This window comes from Tiliqua scincoides, chromosome 5 (genome assembly GCF_035046505.1).
Source record: "Tiliqua scincoides isolate rTilSci1 chromosome 5, rTilSci1.hap2, whole genome shotgun sequence".
NCBI classification, from domain to species: domain Eukaryota; kingdom Metazoa; phylum Chordata; class Lepidosauria; order Squamata; family Scincidae; genus Tiliqua; species Tiliqua scincoides.
The window spans coordinates 61,867,476-61,882,502 of record NC_089825.1 but is presented as its reverse complement, the minus strand read 5'-3'; the positions used below and the strand labels follow the sequence as shown (position 1 = coordinate 61,882,502).

At 45.6% G+C, this 15,027-nt stretch overlaps 1 protein-coding gene across 1 annotated transcript; it reads left to right on the top strand.

The window, feature by feature from the left end:
- The first annotated feature begins 3,364 nt into the window (after positions 1 to 3,364).
- On the top strand, positions 3,365 to 13,351 carry TCHH (trichohyalin). Its single transcript, XM_066629189.1, has 13 exons — positions 3,365 to 6,160; positions 7,322 to 7,643; positions 8,091 to 8,293; positions 8,423 to 8,766; positions 8,830 to 9,145; positions 9,221 to 9,590; positions 9,708 to 9,763; positions 9,806 to 9,928; positions 10,316 to 10,894; positions 11,003 to 11,137; positions 11,171 to 11,629; positions 11,822 to 12,045; positions 12,271 to 13,351. The coding sequence occupies exons 1-13, from the start codon at positions 3,365 to 3,367 to the stop codon at positions 13,349 to 13,351; spliced, it is 7,008 nt and encodes a 2,335-aa protein (XP_066485286.1).
- Positions 13,352 to 15,027: the final 1,676 nt, after the last annotated feature.

Genomic DNA, 15,027 nt, shown 5'->3' with positions numbered 1-15,027 from the left:
CCTCACCTCCCTTCTTTCTCCTTTCAAAATGGAGTCCACGCTGTTGCCATGCCACTCCATGCACCTCCACTTCTTCCAAGTTGCATAAAAGGAAAGGGGGAGAACTGTGCACACTGATTGACTGATATCAGGCAGGAAACAAAGAGGAAAAGGAACCGGAGCACACCAGCCCCTCATTTGCCCACCTCCTCCCTGCTGTTCTGTGTAGCTGGCCAGCCAGTTCCACCTTTTTACTTCTGGGTTTTGCCAAGAGGTTTGGGAAGGTGGATCCATGTTGCAGGTGGGGTTTCAGATGGGTCCTGACTTATCTGAGTTGAGTTGAAGACTGCTGCTGAATGGGATTCAATTCATTTGAAGTTATGTCCAGATGAGCTATTAACTCCATCCTCTTTGCAGGCAGATTAAACATACTGTATAGCCTTACACTAACCGACTGGCTTTCCTCATCTATTTCATTGCAACTGAGGAAGTTAAAAGTATGTAAAAGTGCAAATGATTTTTGACAGGATAAATTGAATATGGTGTAGTATCCAGGATTAGTACCCCAGATCAACCATCTTCAGGACTGTCACCAGAGACTGGTCAGGTTGGACATTGGCCAACAGTCCCTGGGGTCCCAACTGGCTGATCCCTGAAGCTGCCCAGCAGGCAGTAGCAGCACAAATCACTCAAGCAACCAGCTTGAACTGTCACTGTCCCCTCCCATCTTCCTCATCTGCAGCTGGGGTTCCTCAGAGGTCCCTGCAAATGAGGAGTGGGTGGAAGAGGAGGATGCTGGATGCTCTTCCCTCCTCACTGCTGGTACTGAGATAGGAACATTCTCTGTTACTCTGCTCTTCTCTGACCTGCTTGGGTTGGGGGGGGGGGGAAGAGCAGAACCATTTCTGAGGAATGCTTCTCTTTCAGCTCCCTGGCCAGGGACGTGCAGGCAGGGGAGGCAGAACCTCACCTATCCCTACTCCAAGCCTCAGCCTCTCCTGTGTTGCACATGCTCCACCCACCTTCTGAGTTGTTGAGGAGAGGCTGAGCTGCCACTTAGTATAACTCTGAGGCAGGCAAGAGTTGAGCCTCCCCATCAATGCGCACAATTATTCCCATCAATGCGCACAATTATTCCCTTTGATTGCACATCCACTCCACCCAGTTTCTGAATAGGTGGTGTGAAAGCTGGGAAGGCTCAGATTTCATCTTTCAGCTAGTCTCTCCCTGTATAAAGGCTTAGCTGTGACCGAAAGCTCAGCCTCCCCAAAGATTGCGCATACGGAAGCTCAGTGACCTGGAAGTCTGGCAGTAAATGTCATTCTTCTGGGTCACTGAATTCCATACACAGTCCCTCCTCAGCATTGGACTTCACCACATGTCACTGACCATGGCAGTTTAGAAGTCATGTTTTCCATTGATCTGCTTTCCTTCCTGAAAGCACAGGGTCAGCACTGGCACTAGCAACATCACACTGGATTTGCTTATATAACCCAGAAACTATAGGTTGTTTTAACCTTTTTTTTCTTCTACAGGACACCATCATTGTACTGTACTACATACTACCTCAGATTTCTTATCTGATCTATCAAGCTTCATATGATGTACAACAAAAGAGGCTTTCCTGAGGTATTATTTGCAGCTTTTCCAAGAATCAGGTTGATACAGTAAATACAATTAAATTTGGATATCCAAAAACATTGACCCAACCCAATTTCTTACACAGTTGTGCATAAAGAAAACAAGCATATAAGCATATAAGCTTATTCCTGCCTAGCTTTCTTTGCAGATAGTTTTTTTTCTTTTGTATTGAAGAGCATAATGTCATGCAAGCCTTCACCTGTTCTCTATACTGATACAGCCAGAAACTGATTTATCTTACCAGATAGAACTAGATCTCTTGCCTGATAAGGTTCCTGCAAAAAATAGGGCCTTCTGGCTATTTTCTTTGCATTAAGCAGAACATACAGCTTCTCAGGTTGCAGCTAAATCTACTTTAGAGATTAAACAGACATGAAATACAATATTTTAGGACTAAAATATGCTTCAAAAGAGCAACTTATTTTTATCTTTGACATATACAGGTGTTCCAAACGTCCCATGTTACAAGCAAGATAGTCACATTTTTTTCCTGCACATTTTTTCCAGTTCTCCTGTTCATCTCAAGTGCAATCCTATGTGCACTTTCCTGGGAGTAAGCCCCATTGAACAGAATGGGACTTACTTCTGCATAGATACATATAGGAATGCATTGTGTTATACAGCACTGTCTATACCAGGGGTCTCCAAACTTTTTGGCAGGAGGGCCACATAATCTCTCTGACACTGTGTCAGAGGCCAGGGGGGAAAATTACATTTCAAATTTGAATAAATTTACATAAATGAATATATTAGAGATGGAAATTATATGAATGAATGAAGGTCTTGCAATAGCTCATGGCCTATAAAAGGTCTTGCACAAAGCAAGAGCTGCCTTTCCTTTGCTGCCACTGCTGCATCAATAGCCGTGCAACAGTAAGCAGTGGAGGGAGCCATCGTCCCACAGCTCACACAAGAGGTTGAATAGTTGGCCGTCACACTGAGAGTGGTTGCGTCGGGCCAGCGCGGGCTCCAGCAAGTCTCCAGAGGGCCAGGGCTCATTGGAAACCAGGGGTTAGGATCCAGCCTGCACTACCATGCCCAGTCCCACCCCCTCCTGGGCCTGATCCACCCCTGGGCCACTTTTCCCCCTGCCCTGAAATGCCGCATCCCCACCTCCATTCCTCTCTCCTGCTGCCCTCTCCCACCCCCTGCGCCGGCCTGCCCGGGCCAGCACAAACTCATCCTGTCCCAGTGCAGGTCCAGCTCCACTAGGCCGGCAAACATCTGTGTGCTGCACTAGCCTGCTCCAAGTAGTTGTGAACATGCTTTATGGCACATTTGCAACACTCAGGAGCCAGCACAAGGCACAAGGGCAAGGATTGCGCTGCCCGGGACATAAATATCTTCCTCATTTTGGTCGCAAGCATTTATTTTTCTGCAGATAAAAAACCAATGTAATTTTCTGCCACTCACCCTATTTAAACACAGTACACGGTGAAGAGAAGTTTATGTGGGAGTTTCTTGACATAACACAACTTTAAGAACTCACCTCAAGGTTCTACTGATGATGTGAATAATGACATCACAAAATCTTCCTTTGTTGGTGGGGCTTTCAGACTGACTTTTAGCATATTAAGAAGTAGGATTAGATGAAGAAGTAGGACCATGGGGGTGGGAAAAATGAGGGCCATGTTACATCAGGCCGCTCGTTAACAATTTAATCTTCTCCCAAGTAAATTTTCTTCTTCCTTCCCTTTTATGGCAAGCATCTGTTTACTGCAACTGTTTACTCTGTTTCCTCACCATGGATCCAAAAAACGTTCACAATGACATGCCAGACCAGGTCAAGCCTCCTGTGAAGAAACATGAAAAGTATGAAGACCGACTCTTCCTTCGGGAATCGTTAGAAAAAATAGACAGTTCCTTATCACTTCCTCTGAACATTAACACACATGGGAGTGAAGAGAAACTTCTGAAAGACATAAGTAAGGCAAACAGTTTGGAAACCAGCAATGAGGATATGATGGCACAGTATCGGAATGACATTCAAAAAGTGGGACCCAATTGCCTGCAAGTAACTGATGAGATGAGGAATCAAGCCAATGAAAAGAATAAGGAAGCTTTTGAGGTCCTAGCTAAAGGTGAACTTCGGAAAGCAATTCATTTGTTTGCAGAAGCCATTGAGCTCAATCCGCATAGTCCTGATTCATACATTTACCGGGCCAATGTTTTTATGCAGTTACAGGAGCCACATGCTGCCCTTAAAGACTATGACAGAGCCACTGAACTTAATCCCACTTCATCTGCACCATTCAAATTGAGAGGAAAAGCACTCCAGATTTTGGGGCGTTTGAAAGAGGCATCCCATGACCTTTCTTTAGCTTCCAAATTGGATTATGATGAAGAGGCCTGTGCTGTGCTAAAGAAATTGAAGTGTGGGTTTCAAAGAATTTCTGAGAGACAGGCAGAGTGCTCTCTAAGATATAATGAGCCTGACATGCTGGGGAAGACAAAGAATGCACTGGCAACTTTAGGGGATCAAAGGTGTGATCAGAGAAGAGAAGGCTCTAGTGCACAATTAAAGAATGGAATGGCAAATGATGATGAGATGATCATGCTAGATCAAAATGACTATTTCCAAAAGATGATTGATGGCAATGTGGAAATCACAGCAGAGATGTGGAAGCAGGCCAACGAAAAGAAGGAGGAGGCTTTTACTGCAGTGGAGAAGGGGGAACTGCATAGAGCCATTAATCTGTTCACTGAAGCTATCAAATGCAACCCCCAACTTGCTAACTTGTACATTTGCCGAGCCAGTGTCTTTCTAAAGCTGCGCATGCCACATGCCGCCATAAGAGACTGCAACCAAGCCATAAGAATAAATCCTGAAGCAGCATTCGCATATAAGTATCGTGGGGTTGCATTTCGTCTGCTCGGTTACTGGCAGGAGGCTGTGAAAGATCTTACTTTGGCCTGTCAGTTGGATTATGATGACGATACCTATGCCATACTGAAAGAGGCACAAGCAGAGGCCCAGAATATCATTACCTGGGGAGAACATGAGGGAAAATGTGAGGGAGGAGAATTTAAGAACAAGATGAAGAAAGGCCCTGTGGACCAGAATGAGGTTCATGATAAGATTCTGCATGAGAAACCCAAAGAATATACTTCAGAAGACAAGGAGCGATCTAAATTTAGAATCTCTGAAGAAAAGGAAATTCAGTGTAACCATGCCCAAGACCATGAAAAATTCCCACTTTATTTTCCAGAGGAACAAGGCAAGGCTTATCCAATGTATGCTGCAGAACAGGAAAGAAATGGGCTGTTAGTGGATGAAAAAGATGAAACAGCTAAAGTGTGCAAACTGGGAATTCAGGAAGGAGCTAAGAGAGAGAAAAAATGCAGAAAGAAATCAGAGAGTGAACTGGCCATTGATACTGCAGAAGTGATTGGGCCAGAGGAAGACATTCCTCAAGAGATGGGAGATGAGAATTTGAAGGTAACTGATGGAATGCAGAAACAGGCCAATGAAAAGAAGAGAGAAGCTTTTGATGCGGAAAATAAAGGTGAATATTTAAGAGCCTTACAGCTGTTCACTGAAGCAATTAAGCTCAATCCACACCTTGCTGTATTATATGCAAACCGAGCCAATATCTATCTGAAGCTTCAGAAGCCAAATGCTGCAATTAAGGACTGTGATAAAGCCATTCAAATCAACCCAGACTCTGTACAGTCCTACAAGTGGAGAGGGAAAGCGTTGAAGCTACTTGGTCAATGGGAGAAAGCTGCTAAAGACCTTGCTGTGGCATGTCAACTAGATTATGATGAAGAATCTCACACCATGTTGAAAGAGGTACAGCCAAAGACTCAGAATATTGAAAAATTCTGGAGGAAGCATGAACAGAAACATGAGGAAAAGAAGTGTAAGGACCAATTGGGTAGAATTCAGAAAGCTTACGAGATGCATGAAAGAGCTCAGACTATCCCAGTGGAGCTAGAAAGCAATGACAAGAGAGCTATGACAAGGGACTGGAGGAGAGCTTGGGAGGAAAATGTGAAGGAACAGCAGAGAGTCAAACAAACAGTGCTAAGAAAACAGGACATAATTGCCCAGGAGGAGCTGGAGAATGGTCTGCCCAACGGGATAACGAAACAATTTAGTTTTTCTGAAAAGGAGAGTGAAGAACAAGCAAACTTTCAACAGAAGTTACTGGAAGAACAAGAGAGGCTTCAGGAGAAAAACCAGGGGACAAGCCAACAGAAAGAGCTGGAGGAACAGTTGCTAGCTCTTCAGGCAGAACTGGAGGAAAAGTTGAGAGCTCAAGAAGAAGAATTGGATGAAGGGTCAAGTGCATTGCAAATAGTTTTAGAAGAACAAGAGAGATCACAGCAGAAAATACTTGAAGAACAAGAGAGATCCTATAAAAAGATATTAGAACAACAAGAGAAGGTCCAAAAGATGGCTCTTGAAGAAATGACCAGAGCTCAGCAAGAGGCCCTGGAGGCTCTGGAAAGAGCTCAGAAAAAAGCCCTTAGAGAACAGGAGAGAATTCGGCAGCAGGCCCTCGAGGAACAGGAAAGAGCTCAAGAAGCTTTGGAAGCTCTGGAAAGAGCTCAGAAGATAGCCCTTGGGGAACAGATGAGAACTCAGCAGCGGGCCCTAGAAGAACAGGAAAAAGCTAGGAAAGCTTTGGAAGCCCTTGAAATAACTCATAAGCAGGCAATGGAGGAACAGAAGAAAGCTCAGCAACAGGCAGCAGAGGAACGGGAAAGAGCTGATGAAGCTTTAAAAGCTTTGGAAAAAACGCGTAAGATAGTTCGTGGAGAAAAAGAAAGAGCTCAGCAGCAGGCCATAGAGGACCAGGTAAAAACTCAGAAAGCTTTGGAAGTTCTAGAAAGAGTTCATAAGCAGGCATTAGAGGAACAAAAGAAAGCTCAACAACAGGCTCTAGAGGACCAGGGAAGAGCTCAAAAAGCTTTGGAAGCTCTGGAACGAGTTCATAAACAGGCCCTTGAAGAACAGGAGAGGGCTCAGCGGCAGGCCGTAGAGGAAAAGGAAAGAGCTCAGAAAGCTCTGGAAGAGCTGGAAAGAGCTAAGAAGATAGCCCTTGGGGAACAGGAGAGAGCTCAGCAGCAAGCATTAGAGGAACAGGAAAGAGCACAGAATGCATGGGGAGAGCTGGAAAGAGCTAGAAAGAAAGTCCTTGGTGAACAGGAGAGAGCACAGCAACAAGCTCTAGAGCAACAGAATAGAGCTCGGAAAGCTTTAGAAGCACTGGAAAGAGCTCATAAGCGGGCTTTGAAAGAACAGAAAAGAGCTCAGCAGCAGGCCACAGAGGAAAAGGAGAGAGCTCAGAATGCTTTGGAAGAGTTGGAAAGAATTCGGCAGATAGCCCTTCAGGAACAAGAAAGAGCTCAGCAACAGACCCTAGAACAGGAAATAGTTCATAAGCAGTTGTTGGATGAACAGAAGAAAGCTCACCAGCAGGCTATAGAGGAACAAGTAAAGGTTCATAAAGCTTTGGAAGAGCTGGAAAGAGCTCAAAAGAAAGCCCTTCAGGATCAGGAGCGAGTTAAACAACAGGCACTAGAAGAACATGAAAGAGCTCAAAAAGCTTTGGAAGCTTTGGAAAAAGCTCATAAGAGGGCCCTTGAGGAACAAGAGAGAGCTCAGCAGCAAGCTCTCAAGGAACAGCTAACAGCTCAGGAAGCCTTGCAAGAGTTGGAGAGAGCTCAAAAAATTGCCCTTAGGGAACAGAAGAGAGCTCAGCAGCAGGCCCTGGAAGAACAGGAAAGAGCTCAGAAAGCCTTGGAAGAGCTGGAAAGAGCTCAGCAAACAGCCCTTGATGAACAAGACAAAGCCCAGAAAGCGTTGAAAGAGCTAGAAAGGGCTCAAAACAAAGCATTTGAGGAACAGGAGAGAAGTCGGCAACAAGCGCTAGAAGAACAGGAAAGAGCTCAAAAAGCTTTGGAAGAGCTGGAAAGAGCTCAGCAAACAGCCCTTGAGGAACAAGACAGAGCCCAGAAAGCACTGGAAGAGCTAGCAAGGGCTCAAAAGGAAGCTCTTGAGGAACAGGAGAGAAGTCGGCAACAAGCCGTAGAAGAACAGCAAAGAGCTCAAAAAGCATTGGAAGAGCTGGAGACAGCTCAAAAACAGGCCCTTGAGGAACAGGAGAGAACTCAGCAGCAGGCCCTTGAGGAACAAGCAAGAGCTCAGAAAGCTTTGGAAGAGCTGGAAAAAGCGCAGGAACTAGCCCTTGAGGAACAGGAGAGAGCTCGGCAGCAGGCACTAATGGAACAGGAAAGAGCCCAAAAAGCTTTGGAAGAGCTGGAAAAAGCTCAAAAGAAAGCCCTTGAGGATCAAGAGCGAGCTCTGCAACATGCACTAGCAGAACAGGAAAGAGCCCAAAAAGCTTTGGAAGAGCTGGAAAAAGCTAAGGCCCTAGCCCTTGAAAAACAGAAGCAAGCTCAGCAGCAGGCAATAGGGGAACAAGAAAGGGCCCAAAAAGCTTTGGAAGAGCTGGAAAAAGCTCAGAGGAAAGCCCTTGAGGAACAGGAGCGAGTTCAGCAGCAAGCACTAGAGGAGCAAGAAAGGGCCCAAAAAGCTTTGGAAGAGCTGGAAAAAGCTCAAAAGAAAGCCCTTGAGGATCAGGATCGAGCTCAGCAGCAGGCACTTGAAGAACAAGAAAGGGCCCAAAAAGCTTTGGAAGATCTGGAAAAAGCTCAAAGGAAAGCCCTTGAGGAACAGGAGCGAGCTCAGCAACAAGCACTAGAGGAACAAGAAAGGGCCCGAAAAGCCCTGGAAGAGCTGGAAACAGCTCAAAAGAAAGCCCTTGAGGATCGGGAACGAGCTCAGCAGCAGGCACTAGAGGAACAGGAAAGAGCCCAACAAGCTTTGAAAGAGCTGGAAAAGGCTAAGGAGCTAGCCCTTGAGGAACAGGAGCGAGCTCAGCAGCAGGCCCTAGAGGAACAAGAAAGGGCCCAAAAAGCTTTGGAAGAGCTGGAAAAAGCTCAAAGGAAAGCCCTTGAAGAACAGGAGCGAGCTCAGCATCAAGCACTAGAGGAACAAGAAAGGGCCCAAAAAGCTCTGGAAGAGCTGGAAGTAGCTCAGCAGCTAGCCCTCGAGGAACAGGAGCGAGCTCAGCAGCAAGCACTAGAGGAACAAGAGAGAGCCCAAAAAGCTTTGGAAGATCTGGAAAAAGCTCAAAAGAAAGCCCTTGAGATCCAGGAGCGAGCTCAACAGCAAGCACTTGAGGAACAAGAAAGGGCCCAAAAAGCTCTGGAAGAGCTGGAAGTAGCTCAGCAGCTATCCCTTGAGGAACAGGAGCGAGCTCAGCAGCAAGCACTAGAGGAACAAGAGAGAGCCCAAAAAGCTTTGGAAGAGCTGGAAAAAGCTCAAAAGAAAGCCCTTGAGATACAGGAGCGAGCTCAACAGCAAGCACTTGAGGAACAAGAAAGGGCCCATAAAGCTCTGGAAGAGCTGGAAGTAGCTCAGCAGCTAGCCCTCGAGGAACAGGAGAGAGCTCAAAAAGCTTTAGAAGCTCTGCAAAGAGCTCATAAGCAGGCCCTTGAGGAACAGGAGAGAGCTCAGCAGGAAGCTCTGGAGGAACAGCAAAGAGCTCAGGAAGCCTTGGAAGAGATTGAAAAAGTTCAGCAGCAGGTCCTACAGGAACAGGAAAGTGCCCAGAAAGCTTTGGAAGAGCTGGAAAGAGCTCATAAACAGGCGCTTGAAGAACAGGAAAGAGCTCAGCAGCAAGCTTTGGAGGAACAGCAAAGAGCTCAGGAAACCTTGGAAGAGATTGAAAGAGCTCAGCGGCAAGCTCTGGAAGAACAAGAAAGTGCCCGGAAAGCTTTGGAAAAGCTGGAAAGAGCTCATAAACAGGCCCTAGAGGAACAGGGGAAAGCTCAGAAGCAGGCCCTACAGGAAAAGGAAAGTGCCCGGAAAGCTTTGGCAGAGCTGGAAAGAGCACATAAACAGGCCCTAGAGGAACAGGAGAAAGCTCAGAAGCAGGCCCTTCAGGAAAAGGAAAGTGCCCGGAAAGCTCTGGCAGAGCTGGAAAGAGCTCATAAACAGATCCTTGTGGAAAAGGAGACAACTCAGCAGCAGGCCCTTCAGGAAAAGGAAAGTGCCCGGAAAGCTCTGGCAGAACTGGAAAGAGCTCATAAAAAGGCCCTTGAGGAACAGGAGACAGCTCAGCAGCAGGCTATAAAGCAACAGGAAAGAGCAAGGAAAGCTTTGGCAGAGCTGGAGAGAGCTCAAAAGAAAGCTCTTGAGGAACAGCAGAGAGCTCAGCAGCAGGCTGTAGAAGAACAGGAAAGAGCCAAGAAAGCGTTGGCAGCTCTGGAAAGAGCTCACAAACAAGCCCTTGTGGAACAGGAAACAGCTCAGCAACAGGCCCTACAGGAAAAGGAAAGTGCCCGGAAAGCTTTGGCAGAGCTGGAAAGAGCTCACATACAGGCCCTTGAGGAACAGGAAGAAGCTCAGGAGCAAGCCTTACGGGAAAAGGAAAGTGCCCAGAAAGCCTTGGCAGAGCTGGAAAGAGCTCATAAACAGTTCCTTGAAGAACAGGGGACAGCTCAACAGCAGGCAGTAGAGGAACAGGAAAGAGCTAAGAAAGCATTGGCAGCTCTGGAAAGAGCTCATAAACAGGTTCTGGAGGAACAAAAGAAAGCACAGCACCAGGCTCTAGGGGAACAGGAAAGAACTTTGAAAGCTCTCGAAAGAGCTCAGAAGATAACCCTTGTGGAACAAGAGGAAGTGCGGCAGCGGGCCCTTGAGGAACAAGAAAGAGCTCAGAAAGCTTTGGACACTCTGGAAAGAACTCATAAGCAAGCATTGGAAGAACAGAAAAAAGCTCAACAAGAGGCTATAGAGGAACAAAAGCGGGTGCAGGAAGCTTTGGAAGAACTAGCAACAGTTAGGAGGAAAGCACATGAGGAACAGGAAAGAGTAAAGCACCTAGCCTTAGAAGAACAGGAAAGAGCTCAGAAAAGTTTTGAACTTCTTGAAAGAGCTCATAAGCAGGCACTGGAGGAACAGAAGATAGCTCGGCAGCAGGCCTTAGAAGAACAGGAAAGGGCTCAGGAAGATTTGGAAGCTCTGGAAAGAGCTCAGAAGATAGCCCTTGGGGAACAGGAAAGAGCAAGGAGGCTAGCCTTAGAAGAACAAGAAAGAGCTCAGAAAGAGCTGGAAGTTCTGAAAACAGCTCATAAGCAAGCATTGGAGGAACAGAAGAGAGCTCAGCAAGAGGCCCTCAAAGAACAGGAAAGAGCTCGGGAAGCTTTGGAAGTTCTGGAAAGAGCTCATAAGCAAGCATTGGAGGAACAGAAGAGAGCTCAGCAAGAGGCCCTCAAAGAACAGGAAAGAACTCGGGAAGGTTTGGAAGTTCTGGAAAGAGCTCATAAGCAAGCATTGGAGGAACAGAAGAGAGCTCAGCAAGAGGCCCTCAAAGAACAGAAAAGAGCTCAGGAAGCTTTGGAAGTTCTGGAAAGAGCTCATAAGCAAGCACTGGAGGAACAGAAGAACGCTCAGCAAGAGGCCCTCAAAGAACAGGAAAGAGCTCAGGAAGCTTTGGAAGTTCTGGAAAGAGCTCATAAGCAAGCATTGGAGGAACAGAAGAGTGCTCAGCAACAGGCTATAGAGGAACAAGAACGAGCTTTGGAAGCCTTGGAAAGAGCTCAGGAGCTAGCCCTTGGGGAACAGGAGAGAGCCCGGCAGCAAGCCCTAGAAGAACAGGAAAGAGCTCAAAAAGCTTTCGAAGTTCTGCAAAGAGCTCATAAGCAGGCTCTAGAGGAACAGGAGAGATCTCAGCAGCAGGCCATAGAGGAACAGCAAAGAGCCCTGAGAGCTTTGGAAGAACTAGAAAGAGCTCAGAGGATAGCCCTTGGAGATCAGGATAGAGCTCAGCAGCAGGCCTTAGAAGAACAGGAAAGAGCTGAGAAAGCTTTGGAAGCTCTGGAAAGAGCTCATAAGCAGGCATTGGAGGAGCAGAAAACAGTTCAGCAACAGGCTGTAGAGGAACAGAAAAAAGCTCAGAATGCTTTAGAAACTCTGAAAAAAGCTCAGAAGGTAGCCCTTGAGGAACAAGAGAGTGCAAAGCAGCTAGCCTTAGAGGAACAGGAAAGGGCTCAGAAAGGTTTGGAACTCCTGGAAGCAGCTCAAAAGCAGGCATTGGAAGAACAGGAGATAGCTCGGAGGCAGGCCCTAGAAGAACAGGAAAAAGCTCAGAAAGCTTTAGAAGAGCTGGAAACAGCTCATAAGCAGGCCCTTGAGGAACAGGAGAGAGCTCGACAGCAGGCCACAGAGGAACAGAAGAGGGCTCATAAGGCTTTAGAAGAGCTGGAAAGAGCTCAGAAGATTGCCCTTTGGGAACAGGAGCAGGCTCGGCAGGAGGCCATAGAGGAACAGGAAAAAGCTGAGGAAGCTTTGGAAGCTCTGGAAAGAGCTCATAAGCAAACACTGGAGGAACAGAAGGAAGCTCAGCAGCTGGCTCTAGAAGAACAGGGAAGAGTTCAGAAAGCTTTGGAAGAACTGGAAAGAGCTCAAAATAAAACCCTTGAGGAACAGGAATATGCTAGGCAGAGGGCCTTAGAAGAACAGGAAAGAGCTCAGAAGGCTTTAGAAGAGTTAGAAAAAGTTCACAGGGAGGTAATGGAGGAACAAAAGAAAACTCAGATGGCAGTCATTGTAGAACAGGAGCAAGCTTGGAGAAAATCTCTAGAAGAAAGAAAGATGGCTGAGGCAGCCCTGGAAGAACTTGCAAGAGCTCAGAAAAAGGTATTGGAAGAAGAGGAAAAGGCTGAGAATAAAGCAATGAAAGAGAGAGAGAGAGTTAAGAAGATCCAAGAAGAATTAGAGATTGCTCAGAAAAAGGCCCTGGAGGACTTGCAGGCAGCTCAAAGAAAGGCCAAGGAAGAAAATGAAAGAGCTCAACAAATGGCCTTGGAGGAACACAGGAAAGCACAGGTTGCTATGGAAAATCTAGAGAAAGCACATTCTAGGGCCATAGAGGAACAGCAAAAAGCTCAGAAGGAGGCATTTGAAGAACAGCAGAGAACAAAGAAGTTGCTTAATGAACTGGAAGAAACACAAAGGAAGGTTTTAGCGGAACAAGAAGCAGCAAGGATAAAAGCTGTACAGGAACAAAAGAGAGCTCAGCATGCATTATTGGAACTGGCAAAGGCTCAAAGAGTAGCTCTGGAGGAACAAGAGACAGCTCGAAAGGCAGCTCTAGCAGAACAGCAAAAAGCTAAGAAGATGCTTGAGGAACTGGAAGAAACACAGAAAAAAGCCTCTGAGGAACAGAAGAGAACACAGATGGATGCCCAAGAGCAGCAAGGGAGAGCTCATCCTGCTGTAAAAGATTTGGCAAAGGCTCAAAAGACAGCTCTGGAGGATCAAGAGAAAGCTCAGAAGAAGGCCTTAGAACAAAGGAGAGCTCAAAAAGCTTTGGAAGAACTACAGAAAGCACAAAAAGAAAAACAGACCTTTGAGAAAATGGTAAAAGCACAAAATAAACAAAGTCAACAGCAAGTTCAAGAAGCTGTTGCAAAAGGGAATAATGAAGAATGCAAGACAGTACACCCAATGGGCACTAAAGAACCAGAGGACGTTCAAAAGAAAGGTCCCGATCAGGGTGCCGCTCCCAAAAAGATCTATGTTGAGAAAGCAAAGATTCTCAAGGTCTTAGAACTGAAAGGTCACCTCCATTCTCATAAGGGCACCGGGCACAGCAAGATGGCACCAAAGCCAACTTCAGATTGTGTTTTGGACTTTTTGCAAACAGAGTAAATTGCAGAGTTCTGATCCCTTACAAGGGTCAGGGAAAACATGAATTTCAAGGTCATCTGCAGGTGTTGTGTTCATGATAGTAAAATTGGGAAGGAAGAAGTAAGAGATTTGTTTCTATTTTTACAGTGTTTCCCCATATCACCAATTTTTGCCTAGGATCAAAACAGCCCTGCCCACAGAGCGTTAGGCCCTGGCACAGATATAAGTGAATATATAGCATGTGGGCTTATTTTTGTTTTTGTCACATCCTCATGAATGCCCCAGGACTCACTCAGTGAGCATGAGAGCAGCAGTAAGACCACTGCAGGTTAGTGGTTCCCCCATGAATACAAATACTGCCAAATAGTAAACACCTAATCACCCCCACCTGCCTCAATGTCATATGACAACTCCGTAGCAAACTCTGAACTGGCTAGATATTTAAATAGAAAATTTGTATCCAGTGTTCGAAACACTGTTAAAAAGACAGATCCTTTTAAAATACAGGTCCAGTTTTGTTATACACAGATTTTTTTATTGCATGGATTTGACTCAACACGAATGGCCCCTGCAAATGAGAAGGAATGTGCTGATCCCTGGAGAAGGGGAAAAATGCACCCCTTTAAAACCACAGTTTAAAAAACTGCTTTTTACTGTTGCAGAGGGACAGTCATACAAATGATTACAGGTATAACCGAAGTACCCACAGATTTTTCTATCTCAAAACTGATGAGAAGGGCCCTTTAAATTACAGGAAAACAGTCATTTAATAATGCCAGAAAGGGCAGCCCACTGACAATCCATCAATCATTCTCTGCAGGCTTCACTTCCCCCTGAGGCTAAATGGCAGCAATTATCACCTTCTCCATTCTTTCCCCTCGCTGGGACTCCTGGTGAAGGGAGGGATTGTTGTCTCCTAGTGAAGCCTAAGCTCCTGGAGAGAGACTGATGGCCTCTGTGAGCATTACAAAGGACAGCAAGGCTGTTTTAAAATCACCAGAGCAAAGAAACTGTTTTTTAAATTGATTTGCTATAGTGCTGTTTTTCCCATCCATGTGAGTGCTTGGAATGGAACCCTCCCAAATAATGAGACTCAACCTGTATTAGTGGTTGGTTTTTCTTCTATTCAAATGCCCCCCCCCCCAAAAAAAAAAAAATTTCCTACCAGATTCTCTATATAAATACAGGATAGTAGACCAAAATGAAAAAATATGCATGAACAAATATTCCATGAAATTTTTTTTTTTAAAGAAACATAAAATAAATGATTGGTATTTTTAGTCTGAGTACTTTCAAATGTCATTCTGTTGCAAGACATTAATCAAATAGAAAGTCCCATTACACCCCATTTTTCTAATGAACCTATGGAAAAGAGCTAGTCCCTTCTCTTTTCTTTCTCAACCTCAGTGTGAGGTATGAAATCTATAAATGCTTAGTTTCTAGCTTCTTGAAATATTGTGTCAATGATGAAAAGACATGTCTTGACAGTTTCAAAAACAGGTCAGAGGAAGAGTAGCTAAGTGGAAATAATTACTGGGCAAGCTCTCTTGAAAACTACCATGCTGTGCATCCTTGTACAGAGAGCAAGTGCAGCATTGGTGTTACCAAAGTTAGAAAACTACATGAATCAGAATTCAGATTGCTAGGCTACGACAAACTCAATCTTATCTACCAAGAAGTCCATTGAAGTCAGTGGG